Genomic DNA, 18,816 nt, shown 5'->3' with positions numbered 1-18,816 from the left:
CCTGACCGTGATCACAGCTCTCACATCCCCGGTACTCCGTTCCTCAGCCACCCCCACCCCACGGCCACCGTCCCCAGAGCCACTGTCCCTAACCTCTGAATTTCAGACGAAGACCTGCGCTTCATTTCTCAGCCAGGACACCGGGGCAGTCTTCCAGCCTCAGAAAAAAAGATCCTGAAAAAAGCAGTCAGAATTTTTTTTATTTTGTGAACCATGGGCGCTAGCTTATTCTGGGATGGCTTATCCAGCCTAGAGTTGCCTTCCTAGCACATACACACACACACACACACACACTACCTCCGAGCTCACTGGTAGACCTTTTCCTCCAGGGACATGAAGATCAGATTCAAACCAGTCATCCAAGCCCTCACTTGGATAGGGGGTGAGGGGGCTCCAGGGTCATAAAAAATGAAAGCCTGGGGGTGGGGGGTAACTAGGCCACCCCTCAGTGCATTAGGGGCCATTCTACATAAGCCAAACCCAACCTGATCCAGACTAACCAGTCTCTTCTCACTGTGCCGAGTCACTCCAGGACAGCCAGCGTCGTCCAGGGATTGAAGCAAGGTTCCTGAGCGCTCTGGAAGACTTCCAGGTCACACTACCCCAGGGAGTCCAAACATACCAGGTCAGTGAGTTCAGTTTCACTGAAGCCTGCGCTGAGAGATAAGCTAGAGCTGTGTGGACCAAGCAAGCTATTCACAGGGCTGATTTTCAGTTCTCTCTGGGTGTTCCTGATCCAGAGCCTCTGAACCCCAAGAGCTGGTGCCGGACAAGCACAGGCCTGCTCTGCCAGCGTGTCTGCAGACAGACAGTCATCATCACTTTAAAGTGATTCTTTGGGCATTTGTTTGACACCTACCCAGGAGAGTGGCGGAGCCCAGGGCTCAGTCTCTAGCCCAAACTGCGCGTGTTTATTCTCCAGTCAGTAAACAAAGAGGCCTGCAATGACTAAGCTCGCTCTTCCGGAAGGATGGTTTAGAAATTAGCTCTTCTTGCTGGTACACAGCCCTTCACACACACACATTCACACATACACACACACACACACACACACACACACAGATACACATACACAAACATACACACACATTCACACATACACACACATACACACAAATACACACACACAGATACACACACTCACACATACACACAGATACACACACTCACACATACACACAGATACACACACTCACACATACACACAGATACACACATACACACACAGATATACACACTCACACATACACACACATACACACAGATATACACACACACATATACACACATACACACAGATACACAGATACACACAAACACAGATACACACACACATAAACACACACACACACACACACATCACTGAAGAAAACAACAAGGACATGACACTCCTAGGTATGACTGAGGTTTATTGTAGGCATGAGGGAAGCAGAGCAGAGGCGCTGGGAAGGGTCATGAGAGGGGGTTGGGGAGGGGGGAGTAGGGGGAATGTGAAGAGAGAAGCCGAGGACTGAAAAATCAAGAGAACCAAGACAAGAGCCAAGATGGCTGAGGTTATACAGGAATCAGAGAAGCTGGGGGAAGGGAAGGAAAGCTGGCAGGACCATGGGGTGGAGAAGCTGAGGGTCAGGGGGTGGGGTATGCCAGCCGGGATGACTCTGTAACAGGTACTTGTGGGTAGGAACTGAGGGAGACTGGTGGCCAGAGTCAGCTTTGACATGTTAAATGGGCACCTCAGTTAGCCATTTGTCCTGAGTTTGAGACCCAACGCGCACGCGCACATGCATACACACACACACACACACACACACACACACACACACACACACACACACGTCAGTGCAGCCTCAGAGAAAAGTTCCAGAATAAACTCTTTCAACATCGGTCTGGATCTGGAAAATTCCATTCCCATTCCCACCCTGAGGCCCCGATGAGTCAACACTGAGTTCTCACTCAGATTCTGGTCTGTCTCTGTGGGGCACATTGTATCACTTAGACCTCATCAGAACAGTGAGCATGAGCAGGCTGGCCACTGGAAGGGTGAACATGAGCAGGCTGGCCACTGGAAGGGTGAGCAAGCAGGACAGAGAGACCTAAACTGTCAAACAGAGGGGTTCAGGGGTACCACACATGGAGGAAGTGAAGGGGCCTTTCATCTACTCACGGTTCTGTCAAAATGTTGGCCGGTCAGAGGCATGGCCACAAAACTGAAATGACAATTTCATATTCCAGTTACATCGTGAAATGGCCATCCTCATCATCTGGCCGGCTCCACTGAGGGGACTGTCCTGTGACTCCACCCTGAGTCACCCGGGGCCACCTGAGATGAAAGGCTTCTGGGCTAACTCTGTCTTTCCCTGTAGAGAGTGAATCCTCGCCAACCTCTTCAGGATCCAGTTGGACGTCCCATCATGCATCTGTCAGGTCTTAAACATGCCACGGGGGAAGCCGTATTTTGTGATGACATCCCCAGGGTGGACAAAGAACTTTTCATGGCTTTGGTGACCAGTACCAGGGCTCATGCCAAAATCATGTAAGTAAAGCAAAGCTTTTCAAAAACCTTTTAGAGGTATCCCTGGGGGTTGCCTCAAAGGACTATGTCCTCTTCTGCAATGCCCTGACCCAACGAGCGCCAGGATGAAGAGAACATATCTAGAAATTGTTATGCCCAGATCTCGGGAACCCCCAAAAGACCACCATGGAGACCGAATCCCATACTTAAAAGCAAAGAGCCTTTATTTCAAGCTTGGAGCTTGGTCTCTGTCTGTCCGATGCAGCGGTGAGAGCAGAGAGCCCTAAGCCCGAGCAGGGTGGGGTTTTTTAATCATAGCAGAGGTTGGGATGAGGGGATTTCTAGGGTTCAGGACTCTGGCTGACATTTGTCTAGGGGTATAGGGAGTGTTTGGAATGTCAGGTGCTCCCCCTTAGATGCAGGCCCTTCCTGGGTGGGGTCAGCTTATGGCTTTTCCTGGGTCTGGGTGTTGCCTGCCAGTAAGCCTGTCACGGCAGCTGTGTGGTCAAGCTGTTTGGGGCCCCCCACATTCCCCCTTCACAAGTACCAATGACAGGACTCAACCATGAGTCCTATCTGTACAGGGATTCCAGGGTATTGGGACCTAAGAACCATTAGTTAACAGGTTATTCTAGGACATCTGCATCTATTGCCATTTTTAAGGCCCTGTAGTTCTGATCTTTGAATGGTTTATATAGAAATAATAATTTCTTAAGGCCATATAACACCTTTTTGGTTCTGCACAAAGAAGGTCAAATGTCTTATCTTATTGTAGAACTATTTTAGTTCATAAATTCATCAACTGACAACTCTGAACCTATTTTCCTGGTATGTCAACGGGGATTATAGTTAGCCATTCTGTCTCCTGTGCCAGGGAGTTTCCTTTTTGACCCAGCAGAAATGACCATCCTGGGTGCGGGTGGGGGAGGTGAGGGGGGACATAGGGGCTGGGGATATAGCTCAGCTGGTAGAGTGATGGAACGTTCTACCAAGCACAAAGCCTGGGGTTCAATCCCCAGCACCAAATAAATCCAGCACAACTGTAAACTACTGTTATTGCAGCAGGTAGAGGCAAGAGGATCAGAAATTCAAGATCATCCTTACTTACACAGCTGGTTCCAGGTCCAGGCGGACTACATGAGACTCTGTCTCAAAGATTAAAAAAATAAAAAGTTATGGTACTTTTGTTTGCTTTCTAAGGTCATAAAACCCCATCCCCCTGCAGCCTCACGCATGACTCAGAGCCACTCTGATAACACTGAAACACCAACAACAGAAAACAAATACTGCCATACACTTCCAGAGAAGACTTGTCTCAAGGCCCCTCTTCGGCACCTGAAATGGTACCTCCTGGCCCTGCAGCAGGTCTCCTAAACTAGACTCCAGATCCATTCTGGTTGCTCAGGCTGGCTTTGTTGTTCCATGTTTTTAGCTTCAACTATACTCTATTCTTCCCTTGGGTTTGAGGCCCTCAAAGTTTGCTGACATCACCTTCTCAAACGTCTCCCTCTGTCCAGCTCAATCGATTCATCTGAGGTCTTGGCCCTACCTGGTGTGGTTGATGTAATAACAGCTGAAGACATTCCAGGCACCAATGGTGATGAGGAGGACAAATTACTGGCTGTAGATGAGGTATGGATGGGACTTGCTTTCCCAGATGCCTCTGCACATAGTCACCCGAGCATCCCTGTCACTCAACTGTCCTTGCCTCCCAGCTTTTTCTACCACCAAGATTCAGAAGTGCCAAGGCCCTAGCTCTTCTCTACCCCAATGCCTCTATGAGCCTTGCCTTGCCGAAGTTAGGAAATAACACACTAAACAAAAACTAATCATAGATCTGATTCAGCCACTACATGCCTTTGAGTTCAGTCACCCTTATCTGAAGAGTAAATATAAGGAGCTGATCTATAACAGAATAGAATGTTCTAGAAGGATCTAAAAAGGAGGTGAGGGGCACCACAGCCACATCCTCTTATTTACATGGAACTCTCACCAGGTCTCACTTTCCTTCATTCGTGCTTTTTTTATTAAGTTGTCTTGGAAGCCACTGGCCTTGTAATTCCAATCATTTACTGACCACCCTGACTTAGGGCCAGAGCACCTCGGCTCCGGTTCCAGCATTTCCACCTACTGTGTGCTCTTGGGGTCCACCATCATTAAGGGGGTATGATCATAACACACTCCACTGTATCATGGGAGTTAAACAAGTGGGTACGCTCGAGGTGCCTAGGACAGCGGTTGGCATATGAAGACTCTCACTGAATGCTGGCTGTTGTCACATTTCAGTGAATCCCACACACTTTCTCCTCCAGCCGGAATGGAGATCAGTGGAGCTTCTTGCTTCGTTTTTGTTGGGTTTTTGTTTTGCTTTTTTTTTTCTTTTTTGGTGTTTTGTTTTATTTTGTAATCCACCAGAAGAGGTTGGCTGTCATTTATCAGTCTATTGGGGCTGCCATGATAAAACTCCCTAAACACGGGGCTAGAGAGATGGCTCAATGGTTAAGAGCACTGGCTGCTCCTCAAAAAGACCTGAGTTTGATTCCCAGCACTCCCTCTCTTACAGGCTCAACAGTGACACTGTACAGAGGCTCCACCCTTATGGCCTCTGTGAAGGTCCTGTCACCAAATGCAATCTCATAGGTCTTCAGCATAGTAAGGGGTTGGGTTGTTCAGTCAGCTCGCAACAGGGGCCACACACTTACACATTAATCTCTTAAACAGGATGAAGGATGCATGTAAACACAACACAGCAGGGGGCCAGGCTGGTCCATGTTACAGTCAATCTCTGGGACGTACACTCTGAGCACAGTGGCCAGTGAGTGAAACTGTTTAATACATACTTTTCGTGTGTGCTGCTGGAGGTCTAACCAGAGATGTCACACATGCTAGGCAAGGGCTGTACCACTGCGTACCATGCAAGACCTTCTTTTTTTTCTTATTATTATTTTCAAATGTTTACCCAAGCACGTGTAACCCCAGCATGGCTATTTCGGTTCAACAATGACATCTAAGACACCAGCCACTGATGAGGTTGAGCTTAGCTTCTGGTCTGTTTGCTTTAAAATTATTTAAATTAGTTCACTTATCATTATAACGGTGTGGAGTGTGAGAGTCGCGGAGGTCGCATGTGGAGGTCAGGGGACAACTTTACGGAGTTGTTTCTCTCCACCTATCTCTGTATGGGTTCCAGGGATTGAACTCAGGCTTGTATAGGAAGCATTATGACATACCGAGCCGTCACCCTGGTCCTCTATCTGCTTTATATGTGCACTTTACAGGTGCTCTGTGTGGGCCAGATCATCTGTGCTGTGGTCGCAGACACTGATGTTCAGGCAAAACGAGCCACTGAAAAGATGAAAATCACCTACGAGGATCTGAACCCTGTGATTTTCACCATCGAGGTAAGCAGGGCCAGTCAGTCTCCCTCTGAAACTGTAAAGTTGGGCTGGAGATCTGGCTCAGTGGTTAAGAGCACAGGATACTCTTTCAGAAGACCCAGGTTCTGTTCCCAGCGTCCACATGATGGCTCACAACCATTTGTAACTCCAGTTCCAGGGGATGTGACACTGGCTTCTGGCCTCTGCAGACATCAGGTACATGTGTAGTGCATAGACACACATGCAGGTAAACACTCACACGTGTAAAATAAAAATAAAGCATCTTTGTAAATGTCTTAATATTAGAAGACTAACTCAGAACCTTTTTTTTCCTCTTTGGCATCTGCTTGTTCTGGAAAAATCATTTTGCTCTGGAAGATATTACTTGTATGAGATGAAATTATCTTTGGCTCTAAGAAGCAGAAAAAACAATCAGAATAGACATTTCTCTCTCACATTCAAAAGCCTAGAAGTAGCCAGGCCTAGTGGGAGAGTCCTGTGATTCTGGCTGTGTGGCCTGCTGAGGCAGACGAACCGCACCTAGGCAACTTAGTGTGACCGTGACTCAAAACAAAATATAAGAAGAGAGATGGGTGTATAGCTCAGTGAACTCAGGGAAAAAAAAACACTAGATGTGATCAGTCTGAGGCTTATATGGTATGTAGTCTGTTTATGTTTGTTTATATGGTTTATATGGTATGTTTATATTTGTTTATATGGTTTATATGGTATGTTTTGTGCCAATATAACAGAATCCCTGACACTGGGTAATTTATAATAAACAGGAATTTATTTTCCACGATTCTGATGTCTGGGAAGGTCCAAAACTGAAGGGCCGCACCTAATGCTTCGTAATTCCAGAAGGTAGAAAGGGAAGAGAGTAAGAAAGAGAGAGAAACATACTTTTACAACAAAGCTGTTCCACTATGGTTATTACAATAACCCATCCACGAGAACAGATGTGTCCTAATCACCCCTAAAAGCCCCACCTCTCAAGTCTGCTGCCCTAGGATTTAGGTGGGGACACAAGCCATAGCTTGTGAGCTGTGGTTCACGAATCCGGATCCTTCTATACAGTCTCTCTGTAACACATAGCTTCCATTCTGCTTTTTCTAAAATCCACATTCTAGACAGCAAAAGCATGAATGAGAACAGGTACCCCTAATGCCTTTAAGAACATTTCCCAGACAGAACATAGAGGCATATGTCTTTGATCCCAGCACTTGGGCAGCAGAAGTAGGCAGATCTCTCTGTGAGATAGAGATCAGCCTGGTCTACATCGTAAGTTCCAGGAGAGCCAGGGCTACTAAGAGAAACACTGTCTCGAAAAACTAAAAAGTAAAAATAAAAAAGATGGTTTCCCAGTCCTTACAGGGAGGTGTGTACTTTGCACATACCTTACTATTTCCTTGGCTAGAAGTCCAGCATCTGCCATACCTAAGACCAAGAGAGCTAGGAAGCACGATTTATCCAGGTGGCTTGTGTATCTACCAAAGACGTGGGACCCTGTTTCTTGAGGAAGGTGACGGGGGTGGATATTGGGAACAATAATGTAATGAGAATTTCAGGATGGAACTCTAGAAATTTCCCAATTTCTGGTTCTTGGTGATGGGATTCAAGTTATGTTTCTGAAGACAATAACGGAGTGAGAACATAGAAAATTCAAGTGTGGACTGATGGGTCAATTGTGCCATTACTTTGATAAACACCTGAGATAAACACCTTATAAAGATGGATGGACTCTTTCTGCTCACGGTTTTAGAAGTTTCGATTCATGCTTTGTCGGGCAATGCATTGTAATGGCCACACATAGGTGAGCAAAAGCACTCACCTCGTATCTAGGACTGGAAAAGGAGGGAAGGAAGAGACCAGGTGCCACAATCCACTTTGAAGGCATGTCTCCAATAACCTAAAGCCTTCTAGGAGTCCTCATTTGTTAAGGGTTCCACCGTTCTCATTCTAGGACCAAGCTAAGGAGGAGTGCCAGGCTGAGGCCTGAGCCTCTGACACCACACAGACCCAAACTTCAGCAACTAGGACTTGCAGTCTCTAACTCGGTGACAGCCAGATCCAGAGAAATCAGGCTGAGGAAAAACAGCGTGTTTCTGGGCTTGCAATATACCATAGTTGATGTGCAGAGGCCCTGGGGAACCATGGGGACAGCTGTAATGTACCTAAGTGGTACCAGTCTCTCAATGTGGTCTCTCTACACCAAACCAGCTCTGCTCCAGTTCCCATTTGCCAAGTTTGCAAGGAGTACAGGCTTTCCTGGCTCGCCCTCCTTCCTTGACTTGCACTAGAATCCTAACGTGAGTTCGTTTTTGTTGTTGTAGCTTTATTTCCACTGAACTCCCCTTTCCTGAAGGGGTAAATGGCATCCAGAGGATACCCCCATGACCCATCCTGGGACTCAGAATATTTAGAGATCTAAAGTTTCCTCAGAATAAGAATGTCTAGAGTGAGCAAATAATTCTTTTATGACCAAGGGCAGGATACAAAAGTCATATATGCCAATAGTAATTCACTCATCTACGCATTAACCTATTTACATGAACATTGATATAAATATGTGTTGTATATTGTGTGTGTTATGTATATGATGATATACATCATAAAAATTTATATAAAATATATTTGTAAGAGAGACAGTGTGCCGGGTGGCGGTGGTTCATACCTTTAATCCCAGCACTCGGGAGGCAGAGCCAGGCGGATCTCTGTGAGTTCAAGGCCAGCCTGGTCTACAGAGCGAGATCCAGGAAAGGCGCAAAGCTACACAGAGAAACTCTGTCTCGAAAAACCAAAAAAAAAAAAAAAAAGAGAGAGAGAGACATAGAGAGTAGATCCAGGCTGACAAATTTGAATTATGGCTGATCCTCTCTTTATCTGTGTGATCTTAGGCGGGAACTTACAACTGTGTACCAGTTTCCCCACCTGTTAAAGGGGAGTCATGATATGCACCTCATCGAGTCCTCGTAAGAGTAAATGAGTCAATGAATGTAAGACAAAATGGTCTCTGGCTCACGGTGCTCACTCCATATCGCACATCTCATCAGAAGGGCGAGAGTCTTTTGACACACTTACATCATGGCAATAAACGTATTTCCGTGTTGGCCACTGTGACTTATTGAGGTCGAAGTGTGCGCTGGATACTTTTATGTTAACTTGATACAAGCTAGAATCCCTGGGGAGGAGAGAACCTCAGTTAAGAAAATGCCTCCCCCTGTCCTTTCCTGGACAGAAACAGAGGAGGGGTGGATTGGGGGGTGCGAGTGGAGGAGGGTGGGAAGGAGGAACTGGGAGGGGAGGAGGGAGGGAAAGCTGTGGTTGGGATGTGGAATGAATAAATGAATAAATAAATTTATTGAAAAAAAGAAAATGCCTCCATAAAACCAGGCTGCAGGAAGCCTGTAGGACATTTTCTTAATAAGTGACCGATGGGGGGGGGGGGGGGGAGCCCATTGTGGGTGGAGCCATCCCTGTGCAGGAGGTCCTAGGTTCTATAAGAAAGCAGGGGGTTGGGGATTTAACTCAGTGGCAGAGCGCTTGCCTAGCAAGCACAAGGCCCTGGGTTCGATCCTCAGCTCAAAAAAAAAAAAAAAGGAAAGCAGGCTGAGCAAGCCATGGGGAACAAGCCAGTAAGCAGCTCCCCTCCATGATCTCTGCATCAGCTCTGCCTCTAGATTCCTACCTGCTTGAGTTCCTGTCCTGACTTCCTGTGATGATGAACAGTGGTATGGAAGTGTACGCCAAATAAACCCTTTCCTCCCCAACTTGCTTTTGGTCATGGTGTTTGATCACAGCAATAGTAACCCTAACTAAGACGAAGTGTTAATTAAGAAAGTAAATATTGCCAGGCCGTGGTGGCACATGCCTTTAATCCCAGCACTTGGGAAGCAGAAGTAGGCTGATCTCTGTGGGTTTCAGGCCAGCCTGCTCTACAGATCAAGTTCTAGGACAGCCAATGCTCCACAGAGAAACTCTGTCTTGAAAAACAAAACAAAACAAAACCAAAAAGGAAAAATCTCAAGTGTGGTATTTATTTTCCGTTGCTTTAAGAAGTCAGGTAGCTGTCGCTAGGAAGGATGGCTTTTTGTTTGCATTACACAGGGCCTTGTGTACACTAAGCCAGTACTCTGTCACTGAGTCATGTCCCCAACCCTGGGCAAGATGTTTCTAGAACATGCCACCTCCCTCACCTATTTGCAGCCTGGCTTTGAGAGTTATTGTCTCCTCTCTGAGCCCCATTTCTTCATCTTAAAAATGGAGGTAATAATAGAATTAATGCAAGAATATATATGCATGCATAGATACTGCTATTGTGTGGTGTTTGGTTGTGTGTGACACTCTTTCTGGGGAGACATGAGCAGATAACTACTCACCCCAGAGAGGGAACTAATGATGTCAGACTGAAATAATGACATCATCGGAGTTCAACTCTGTAAAGCAATGAATTTTAGGGGTGACTCACAGGCAGAAGAGGGGGGTGGCTCATAGGAGCACCAGGGACGATTCAAAGGCAGCAGCTGCCTCACAGAAAGCCCTCCCTAGCGTGGGTGGTGTCTCACAAAAGCTGGTCAGTTTTAGGGACTTCCTGAAACTTCTGTTACTTACTTTCTGGGTCTTTTTTTTTTTTTTTTTATGTGTGTAGGTGTTATGTCTGAATGTTTGTGCACCACTTGTGTGCCCAGGGAGCCAAAAGAGGGTATGAAATGGGATTAAATGGTTGTGAGCCGCTATGTGGGTGCTGGAAATTAAACCCAGATCCCCCAGAAGAGCAGCCAGTGCTCTAAACTGCTGAGTCATCTCTTCAGCCACCACTACTCCTTTGTTTAGTTTTGTTTGTTTTGTTTTATTTATTTTGTTTTGAGACAGGGTATATATAGCTGTACAGCTCTGACTGTCCTAGAACTATGTAGACCTCAAACTCACAGAGATCCACCTGCCTCTGCCTCTCAGTACTGGGATTAAAAACATATACCACTATGTCCCACTAACTTCTTGAGTCTTTTGTTTGTTTGTTTGTTTTTGTTTTTTCGAGACAGGGTTTCTCTGTGTAGCTTTGCTCCTTTCCTAGAACTCACTCTAGCCCAGGCTGGCCTCGAACTCACAGATATCCGCCTCGCTCTGCCTCCCGAGTGCTGGGATTGAAGGCATGTGCCACCACTGCCTGGCAACTTCTTGAGTCTTAATGAGCCTCTCTTCAGAGTGTCCCAAGCTTCCCTGGAGTGTGGCATGTATCTGCTCAGAGGAAACTGCTATGCAACAGTATGGCACAAAGCAAACACTCCGTCAAAAGTAGCTGCACTCACTATCACCATTAATAAGAAAGAAAGGCTGTGGACTCGGAGGCTTTTGGAGTCCAAGAATCCAAGACAGGTGTCATTCTGAGGTGCAGAAGGACATATTGGGTCTGCAGTGTTAGCAAGGATCAACTGTGCTGAGTCGGTCCACAGAACCCAAGAGCAGAATGGCTGCCATGTGGGAGTCAGTTCACGCTAATGTCAGAAAACAGACGTGGGAGAAGTAGAGAAGGAGGGGGAGGAACAGAAGTCTAGAAAGGCCCTGTTGAAATATGTTAATGACGATGTGGCCGTCTTGGCCCTATCAGAGTGTGAGGACCTGTGTCCTCTCCCTCGACACAGCCTCGGCTTTCTCAAAATCCTGAGCGAAGAAGAGGTTCATGCACGTAGCTACCTAAGTATCTAATAGACTTTTTTCCTCGGAGAGACATGAAAAAGGAGAGCCGGCAGCAACAAGACAGGATGACTAGCTTTGTGTTTTTGGCCTTTTGCATAGGATGCCATAAAACACAATTCGTTCCTGTGCCCTGAAAAGAAGCTCGAGCAAGGAAACGTTGAGGAGGCATTTGAAAACGTGGATCAGATAGTTGAAGGTAAACAGTTGGGAAGAATTCCTAAAGTCATTCCTTGACTCCATTCGGAACCAGCCATCAAGAGCATATGATTTCCCCTTGGGAGGCTTACTCTGAAGTCCTGGAGCCTCCCTAAACTTATGCTCCTTCTCAAAGCCTCTGTGCATCCATGCACCTGTGTGTCTATGTTGTGTTTGGAGGTGAGAAGTAACAGAGTAAGTAGGAGAAAATTTCTAAAATTTGGTTGTCAAGGGCAGAGTAAGAAATAGAAGCTGGAACTTTGAACTTTCAGAACTATGGTCTCTGAGACAGGTCCCTTGATTGTTACAAGGAAAAGGTTCCTTAGTGGGTAATGTTGCAGGGTGGGCAGTCCATATCCCCCTTCATTTAAAATGCCCCATGACCACAGCTTCCAACCAACACACACCTCCAGGCATGTTCCTGCACTTGCCCTTCACAGGAGAGGTCCATGTTGGAGGGCAAGAACATTTCTACATGGAAACACAGAGAGTGCTCGTTATTCCAAAGACAGAAGACAAAGAACTGGACATGTATGTGTCCACACAGGATCCAGCCCACGTGCAGGTAAGATCCAGCAGGGATCCGCCATCACCTTCTTCCCTCCATCATGGCGGTCAGTCTCCATAGCGCAGGCAGCAGCCACTTCACTGACAGAAACTTAGAATCTAAAAGTTGGATATCTGTAATGCAGCTAAGACCCCAGAACTGCTTTAATTTTATTCCTGTTCTTATCAACAACAAAAGAACAATCCTGATCACATTTTTTTATTTATTTTTCCTACTCTTTGAGAATTTCATGCATACGTGTTTTGATCATATTCATCCATCACTCCTCTCCAACTTAACCCAGACCTCCATCACATCCCTTCTAAGTCCCTGTTCTCTCTCTCTCTCTCTCTCTCTCTCTCTCTCTCTCTCTCTCTCTCTCTCTCTCTCTCTGTCTCTGTCTCTGTCTCTGTCTCTCTCTAACCCATTGAGTCCAGTTATGCATGTGGGTGTCAGGGCATCCACTGGAACATGGGCAAGTAGTTGCCACATCCTCAAAGAAAGACAGCTCTCCTCCAGAAATGTCAGATAGAGGTGGGGTCTCATGATCCCCTCCCCAGTCTATGCTGGAATTGTGTGTGACTGGCTTGATGTTGTAGAATTGTGAGTTACAATGGTAACTCACAGCCACTGTATTCATGACTACACCAGCTCCGTCATGTCCAGAAGACATAATTGGGGGGAAGGGGCAAGGTTGAGACAGAGTCTCTCTGTGTAGCCCTGGCTGTCCTGGAACTCTCTCTGTAGACAAAACTCAGAGATCCACCTGCCTCTGCCTCTGGAGCGCTGGAATTAAAGGCATGCGCCACCACTGCCCAGCCATAACTCTTATTGAAAAAGAGTCTCCTGTATTCCAGGATATCCTTGAACTTACTAAGTAGCTAAGGTTGACCTTGAACTTCTGAACACCCTCCTTCTATATCTGAGTGTTAGAATTACAAGCATTCACTATCATGCAGGATTTATGCAGTGCTGGGGATCAAACTCAGGTCTTCATGAATGCTAGGCAAGTTACACTTCCAGTCCGAGTGCTATCACTTTGAATTAAAACACTAAATTTATTTGCATTGGACTTAGTTGAACTCGGATTGGATGGCATCACTAAATTTTTCCTATGCTCCATTTTACCCTCTAAAATGATCATTATAGATGATTTAAGAGTCAAGACATCATTTTAGACCACAATTTACTTTCCCAGACAGAAAATGTTCTACAGAGTGAGTTCCAGGACAGCCAGGGCTATACAGAGAAACCTTGTCTTAAAAAAACACACAAGAAAAAAAAAAGGAGAAGAAAGAAATGAGTGGGCTCTGCCATCTCCACTCTCTACTGTAGATGTGAGTGGACTCTGCCGTCTCCACTCTCTACTGTAGATGTGAGTGAACTCTGCCGTCTCCACTCTCTACTGTAGATGTGAGTGGACTCTGCCGTCTCCACTCTCTACTGTAGTCAATGTGAGTGGACTCTGCCGTCTCCACTCTCTACTGTAGTCAATGTGAGTGAACTCTGCCGTCTCCACTCTCTACTGTAGATGTGAGTGGACTCTGCCGTCTCCACTCTCTACTGTAGATGTGAGTGGACTCTGCGGCACAGTTATAGTTCAGGAAACAAAACATTTTGTTGTCTTTTTACTCCATTTAAATCTCATTGTCTCTTACAGAAAACAGTATCTTCTACCTTAAACATCCCCAGCAACAAGATCACCTGCCACGTGAAACGAGTGGGCGGGGGTTTTGGAGGAAAGGTGGGGAAACCAGCTGTGTTCGGGGCGATTGCTGCAGTGGGGGCCGTCAAGTAAGTCTGCCTTGGGAGCTGGAAGTGTGGGAGAGGCTGAGCTCAGGGGAAATTAATAGCCTGACAAATCAATTCTGGCTGCAGTCAGAGCCACCCGTTGGTCCCTGGGCAATTCAGCGCCGCCGCCCCAGTCTGTTTCTTTATAATACATAGATATTTCACACTGCCCTACCACCCTTTTTGCAAAAGTCAGCTGAACACATGACTTTGATGACCGTGGAGCAGTGGGGTAGCAGGTTGACTGCTTCCAGAACTGTGGGGCCCATTCCTGAGCTTTGGGGAAGATGAATGGTCTAGATGTGCAGCGTGGTACCCTTCCCAAGTTCATCGCTGCCCCCTAGCTCTCTTTGCTGCTTCCAGAGCAGAGTAGAGTGGCGCTAGGAAAGAAAGGCTCTTCACCCTCCACCAGCTCCATGGGCTGTCTTGGTGGACAGGGGGTCTTTGGGTTGATCTCAGGGAAGAGTCACATCTTTGCTATCCATGGCTCAGCGTTCAAGTTTAGCTGGTATTGACAGTACAGGTCCTTGTTCGTTGTCTTTGACTGGATTTGTTGTCAGTGTCAGAGAGCAAAGAGAAGGAGCAGGAGGGGAGAGAAGGGAGGAGAAGGAGCAGGAGGGGAGAGAAGGAAAAGAGGGAGAAGAAAGGGGAAAGGAAAAGGAGACGCCGTTTACTGGTTTGTCTGCGTTCCAATCAGTCTACAAAGTCTCAGTGCCCTGCTGCCTTTGACAGCCTCTGTGTAGCGCAGAGAAAAATCCTGCACACTGGGATGTGTGTCTTCATCCCCAGTGCAGGGTGGAGAGAAGCAGGGCTGAAATTTCACATCCACTTCTGTCCTCTGTCACAGCCAGCAGTAAGCAGCTCTTGCACTCACAACAGACTTTATGGCTTCTGCCTCTCAAGCGTGGCCACACACAGCCACCAAGTGGAACATCTAAATCCCAATGATTTAGGTTGGGCTAGCCGCTATGAGCCCTGGCACCAGTATATTCCAAAGCTGGCCCTTTGACCCCATTGTGCAGCCATGTGTGGAACCAATGCCTCAAGATGCACCCTGCCTTAGCACACAGCAGTCATGCATTAAGTTACCTGACAACAGTGTTCCAGATCTCCTGAGAGCAGGGGTCCCCTGAGGTCATAGAAATCCGTGCCTCAAAAACACACAATTTTTTTTAAAATTTTTTAAAGAAAGAAATTCCACCAAATCCCAGGCATTCTGAATCAGAATTAGCAGGAACTGAGTCTTGAAACTGTACATTTACCTAATGTTTTTCTATTGACATTAGCATTGCACTTACCCATTGACACAATCCCTGTTATTACTAACAGAAGACTTGCAGAATGGCTGGATCTGGGTGAAAGTCAAGTTTGAAGCCATAGGGACAGAGCTGAGCCAGCGTGTGACTAATCCCTTTAGACATACCTCTAAACACTGAGTTGCAAGCATAGAGACAATAGTAATTTAGTTGGGTGATAATTCACATCATGCCTAGAAGATTTTGTGCAGATTAATAGAGCCATGTGTGCTGGATGGATGGATAGATGGAGAATTAAGTAAGTGGGACAAATGGATGGGAGGGTGGAAGGTGGATAAATGGGTTTTACTATCAAAGACTACTGGAGTCCAGCCCCTAAATAGCCTTTTCCCAGGGTCTATGGAAGAATCTTACAACCAGCTGAGGATCTAATCTTAGCTATAATCAAATGAATCTGAGCACACCAAGCTCTTTAGTTCGTTCACTTTATTCTTCTAGGTCAATTCTATCTACACAGCTTCATTTCTGTTCTCATACTTAGCTCCTTTCTGTCCCTTCTTCTACTGTTCTCTCATTGTTCTATCTTAGTTATTTCCATCTTTGTTCCCCTAGTCTCTGAAGTTTCCAGTTTATATACCCATACAGTCAGCAATTCTCTGGCCAAAGGAGGGTCATAAGGCTTGAATTCTATCAGGGTCATAAAAGCAGATAAGAGTTTACAGCAGGCAGTGACTGTCAGGCTTTCTTTAGGACTCAAGGATGAACTCTTAAAGGGAAAAGGTCAAATGAGAAGGAGAGGGACCTAGAATCAACTAGGGAAAATCCAAGAAGGGAGAAGGGGGAGTCCGTATGTAATACTGTATTCCTAAGTGTGGTTACATAATAAGCTGATTAGTAAACCAAAGTGAAAGTAAAAGGAGTTAGGAATTTGTTAGTTCAAGGCTAGCTTGGGGCAGCACTTTCCTATGGGGCAGCAGGGGAAATGTTCTGGGTTACTAGGCAACCTGCATCACAGCATGTAGCACCTGGTTAGTAAAAGCCCTTTTGTTCTGAGTTAATGCTAAAGGGAAAACAAAGGCCTGAAAAAGGGGGTCTTGACTGTGTGACTGTTGTCAACACAGCTGGGGGATGTTATCCAAACACCCCAATAGTATAAGGAAATTGTGTCCAAGGGATGATCAACCACACTGTTAGAAGTTCTTGGGGAAAGAATCAAATGGGAAAGCTATAACAGCACACAAGAAATTCACTGGAGAAAACAGCCAATACATTTAAAATCCAGTATCACCAAGACTCTTGAGTTTTGGCTTTATCCTCTGGAAGACCCTCTTGGCTTCTCCAGGAATTAGCTTTGCTAATGTCAGCTGAATCCTTACTTCATATTTGTGTGGCTCATAGCATTTCACATGTCATAAATAGATGTGGGTAGATAGTAAATTAGGAGTTGAATCAATAGGTGGATAGATGGGTGGCTGACTAGATAGGTGAGTGGATGGACAGATGGGTGGTGTTGATTACGCTGTGGCACTGCTCCTTGTGGCTGGCCACCGCCTGTGGTGGCCATGCCGGTGGAGGAGAGTGCTGATTGGAAGAATCACAGCTATGGTTACCTTTTTAGAGCTTTATTGGGAGGGGGGGAGAGAGGGAAAGAGAGGAAGAGAGAGAGAGAGAGAGAGAGAGAGAGAGAGAGAGAGAGAGCGGAAAGAGAAGAAGGAGGTCCAGACAGAAGGAAGGAGCAGAAAGGAAAGAGAGGGACGCACAGAGGGCCCACCTGCTTTTTAGGCTGGAACGCCATCACAGGCTGATGATGTAATTAAGGACCGAATCCTTACAGGTGGGATGAATGGCGAATCTACATTTTGTTTTCTGCAGAACTGGCCGTCCCGTTCGTCTTGTTCTGGACCGTGAAGATGACATGTTAGTAACTGGGGGAAGGCATCCATTATTTGGAAAATATAAAGTGAGTATTGCATGTGAAAATCATTAAAATACACCCTTTTGTTTGTGTGGCTTTGTCCTTTTTCTATCATTTTGATTTTGCTGAATTCTAAAAGTACTCAGCATCTAAAATACCAAATGAAGATGGTACATGTTTTGGATACCCATGACATTTTATGATGAGCTTTTTTTTTTTTTTTTTTTTTTTTTTTTTTTGATTTTCCGAGACAAGGTTTCTCTGTATAGCTTTGCGCCTTTCCTGGAACTCACTTGGTAGTCCAGGCTGGCCTCGAACTCACAGAGATCCGCCTGACTCTGCCTCCCGAGTGCTGGGATTAAAGGCGTGCGCCACCACCGCCCGGCTGATGAGCTTTTAATTGAGTGTATAATTGTAAAAAAATAAAAATAAAAATAAATGTTAAATACAACTAAAAGGCACTGTTTGAGGGACGAGGGCTGTGTCTCAGCAGATAAAGCATTTGCCCTGCAAGCCTGAGGGCTAGAGATGGGATCCCCAAGACCCACATCAAAGCTGAGAGGGTCAATGTAGCATGAATCCTAATTGGTCTTAATAATAAAAACCAGGAGTCAGATATCAGGGTGAAAGCTGAAAGATCAGAGAAGCAGAGCAGCCAGTCACTAGAAAGACTCCTTACCTCTAGGAATCCACAGATTGAAAGGTCCAAACTCCCGTCTCCACCTTGCCTTATCACTTCCTGTTTCCTCCTCCCAAGTGCTGTGATTAAAAGCATGTGCCTCCCAAGTACTGGGATCAAAGGCATGAGATCTCAAGTGCTGGCATTAAAGGCATGAGATCTCCAGTGCTGACATTAAAGGTGTGTGCCACCAATGCCTGGCTTCTAGTGGCCAGCTCCCCACTTTGATCTCCAGACAAGTTTTGTTTGTTAGAGCACAAACAAAATATCACCACAGGTGAGGCTGCCTGCCTGTAGCCCCAGTGCCCAGGAGGAAAAGACAAGGGATCCCTGAGGCTAATTGGCTAGATAAAAACCAAATCTGTGAGGTCTGGGTTTTTCAAGAATCCTTGCCTCCAAAAATAAACTGAAGTACAATCAAGAAAGATATCTAAGCCAGGGGCACACGCCTTTAATCCCAACACTTGGGCGGCAGAGGCAGGCAGATCTCTGTGAGTTCAAGGCCAGCCTGATCTATAGAGCAAGTTTCAGGACAGTGCTACCCAGGAAACCCTGTCTCAAAAGAACAGAGAGAGAGAGAGCTGACATTATCCTTTGGCTCCACACACATGTGTACTCACACACATGTGGGCACACATACACATACAAAAAAAAACCCAAAAAACAAAAAAAATCCACTGTTATACAGAATAAGGATTTATATGCCCAGACTTCCTGACTATAAGAATAACACTTTGTAGAAGAAATGTTTAGAAACAATTTGACCATTTTCACTGCAAAATAATCTTTAACAAAAATCTACTAACAGGCGAACTTAAATTCTTTTTTTTTTTTTTTCCGAGACAAG

At 45.9% G+C, this 18,816-nt stretch overlaps 1 protein-coding gene across 1 annotated transcript in view; it reads left to right on the top strand.

Annotated features, from left to right (window-relative positions):
- Positions 1–18,816, top strand: part of LOC131923196 (aldehyde oxidase 2) — a 114,957-nt gene that overhangs the window by 35,690 nt on the left and 60,451 nt on the right. Inside the window, exons 16-23 of the mRNA XM_059278134.1 lie at positions 533–625; positions 2,364–2,533; positions 4,030–4,144; positions 5,791–5,913; positions 11,686–11,782; positions 12,222–12,346; positions 13,989–14,122; positions 17,248–17,335. Coding sequence (XP_059134117.1) covers positions 533–625; positions 2,364–2,533; positions 4,030–4,144; positions 5,791–5,913; positions 11,686–11,782; positions 12,222–12,346; positions 13,989–14,122; positions 17,248–17,335 — 945 coding nt within the window. The remainder of the gene's footprint in view (positions 1–532; positions 626–2,363; positions 2,534–4,029; positions 4,145–5,790; positions 5,914–11,685; positions 11,783–12,221; positions 12,347–13,988; positions 14,123–17,247; positions 17,336–18,816) is intronic.

The sequence above is a fragment of the Peromyscus eremicus genome, chromosome 13, assembly GCF_949786415.1.
Source record: "Peromyscus eremicus chromosome 13, PerEre_H2_v1, whole genome shotgun sequence".
Lineage (NCBI taxonomy): Eukaryota > Metazoa > Chordata > Mammalia > Rodentia > Cricetidae > Peromyscus > Peromyscus eremicus.
Note: the sequence above shows the minus strand (reverse complement) of the source record. Positions and strands in the feature narration are given on the sequence as shown.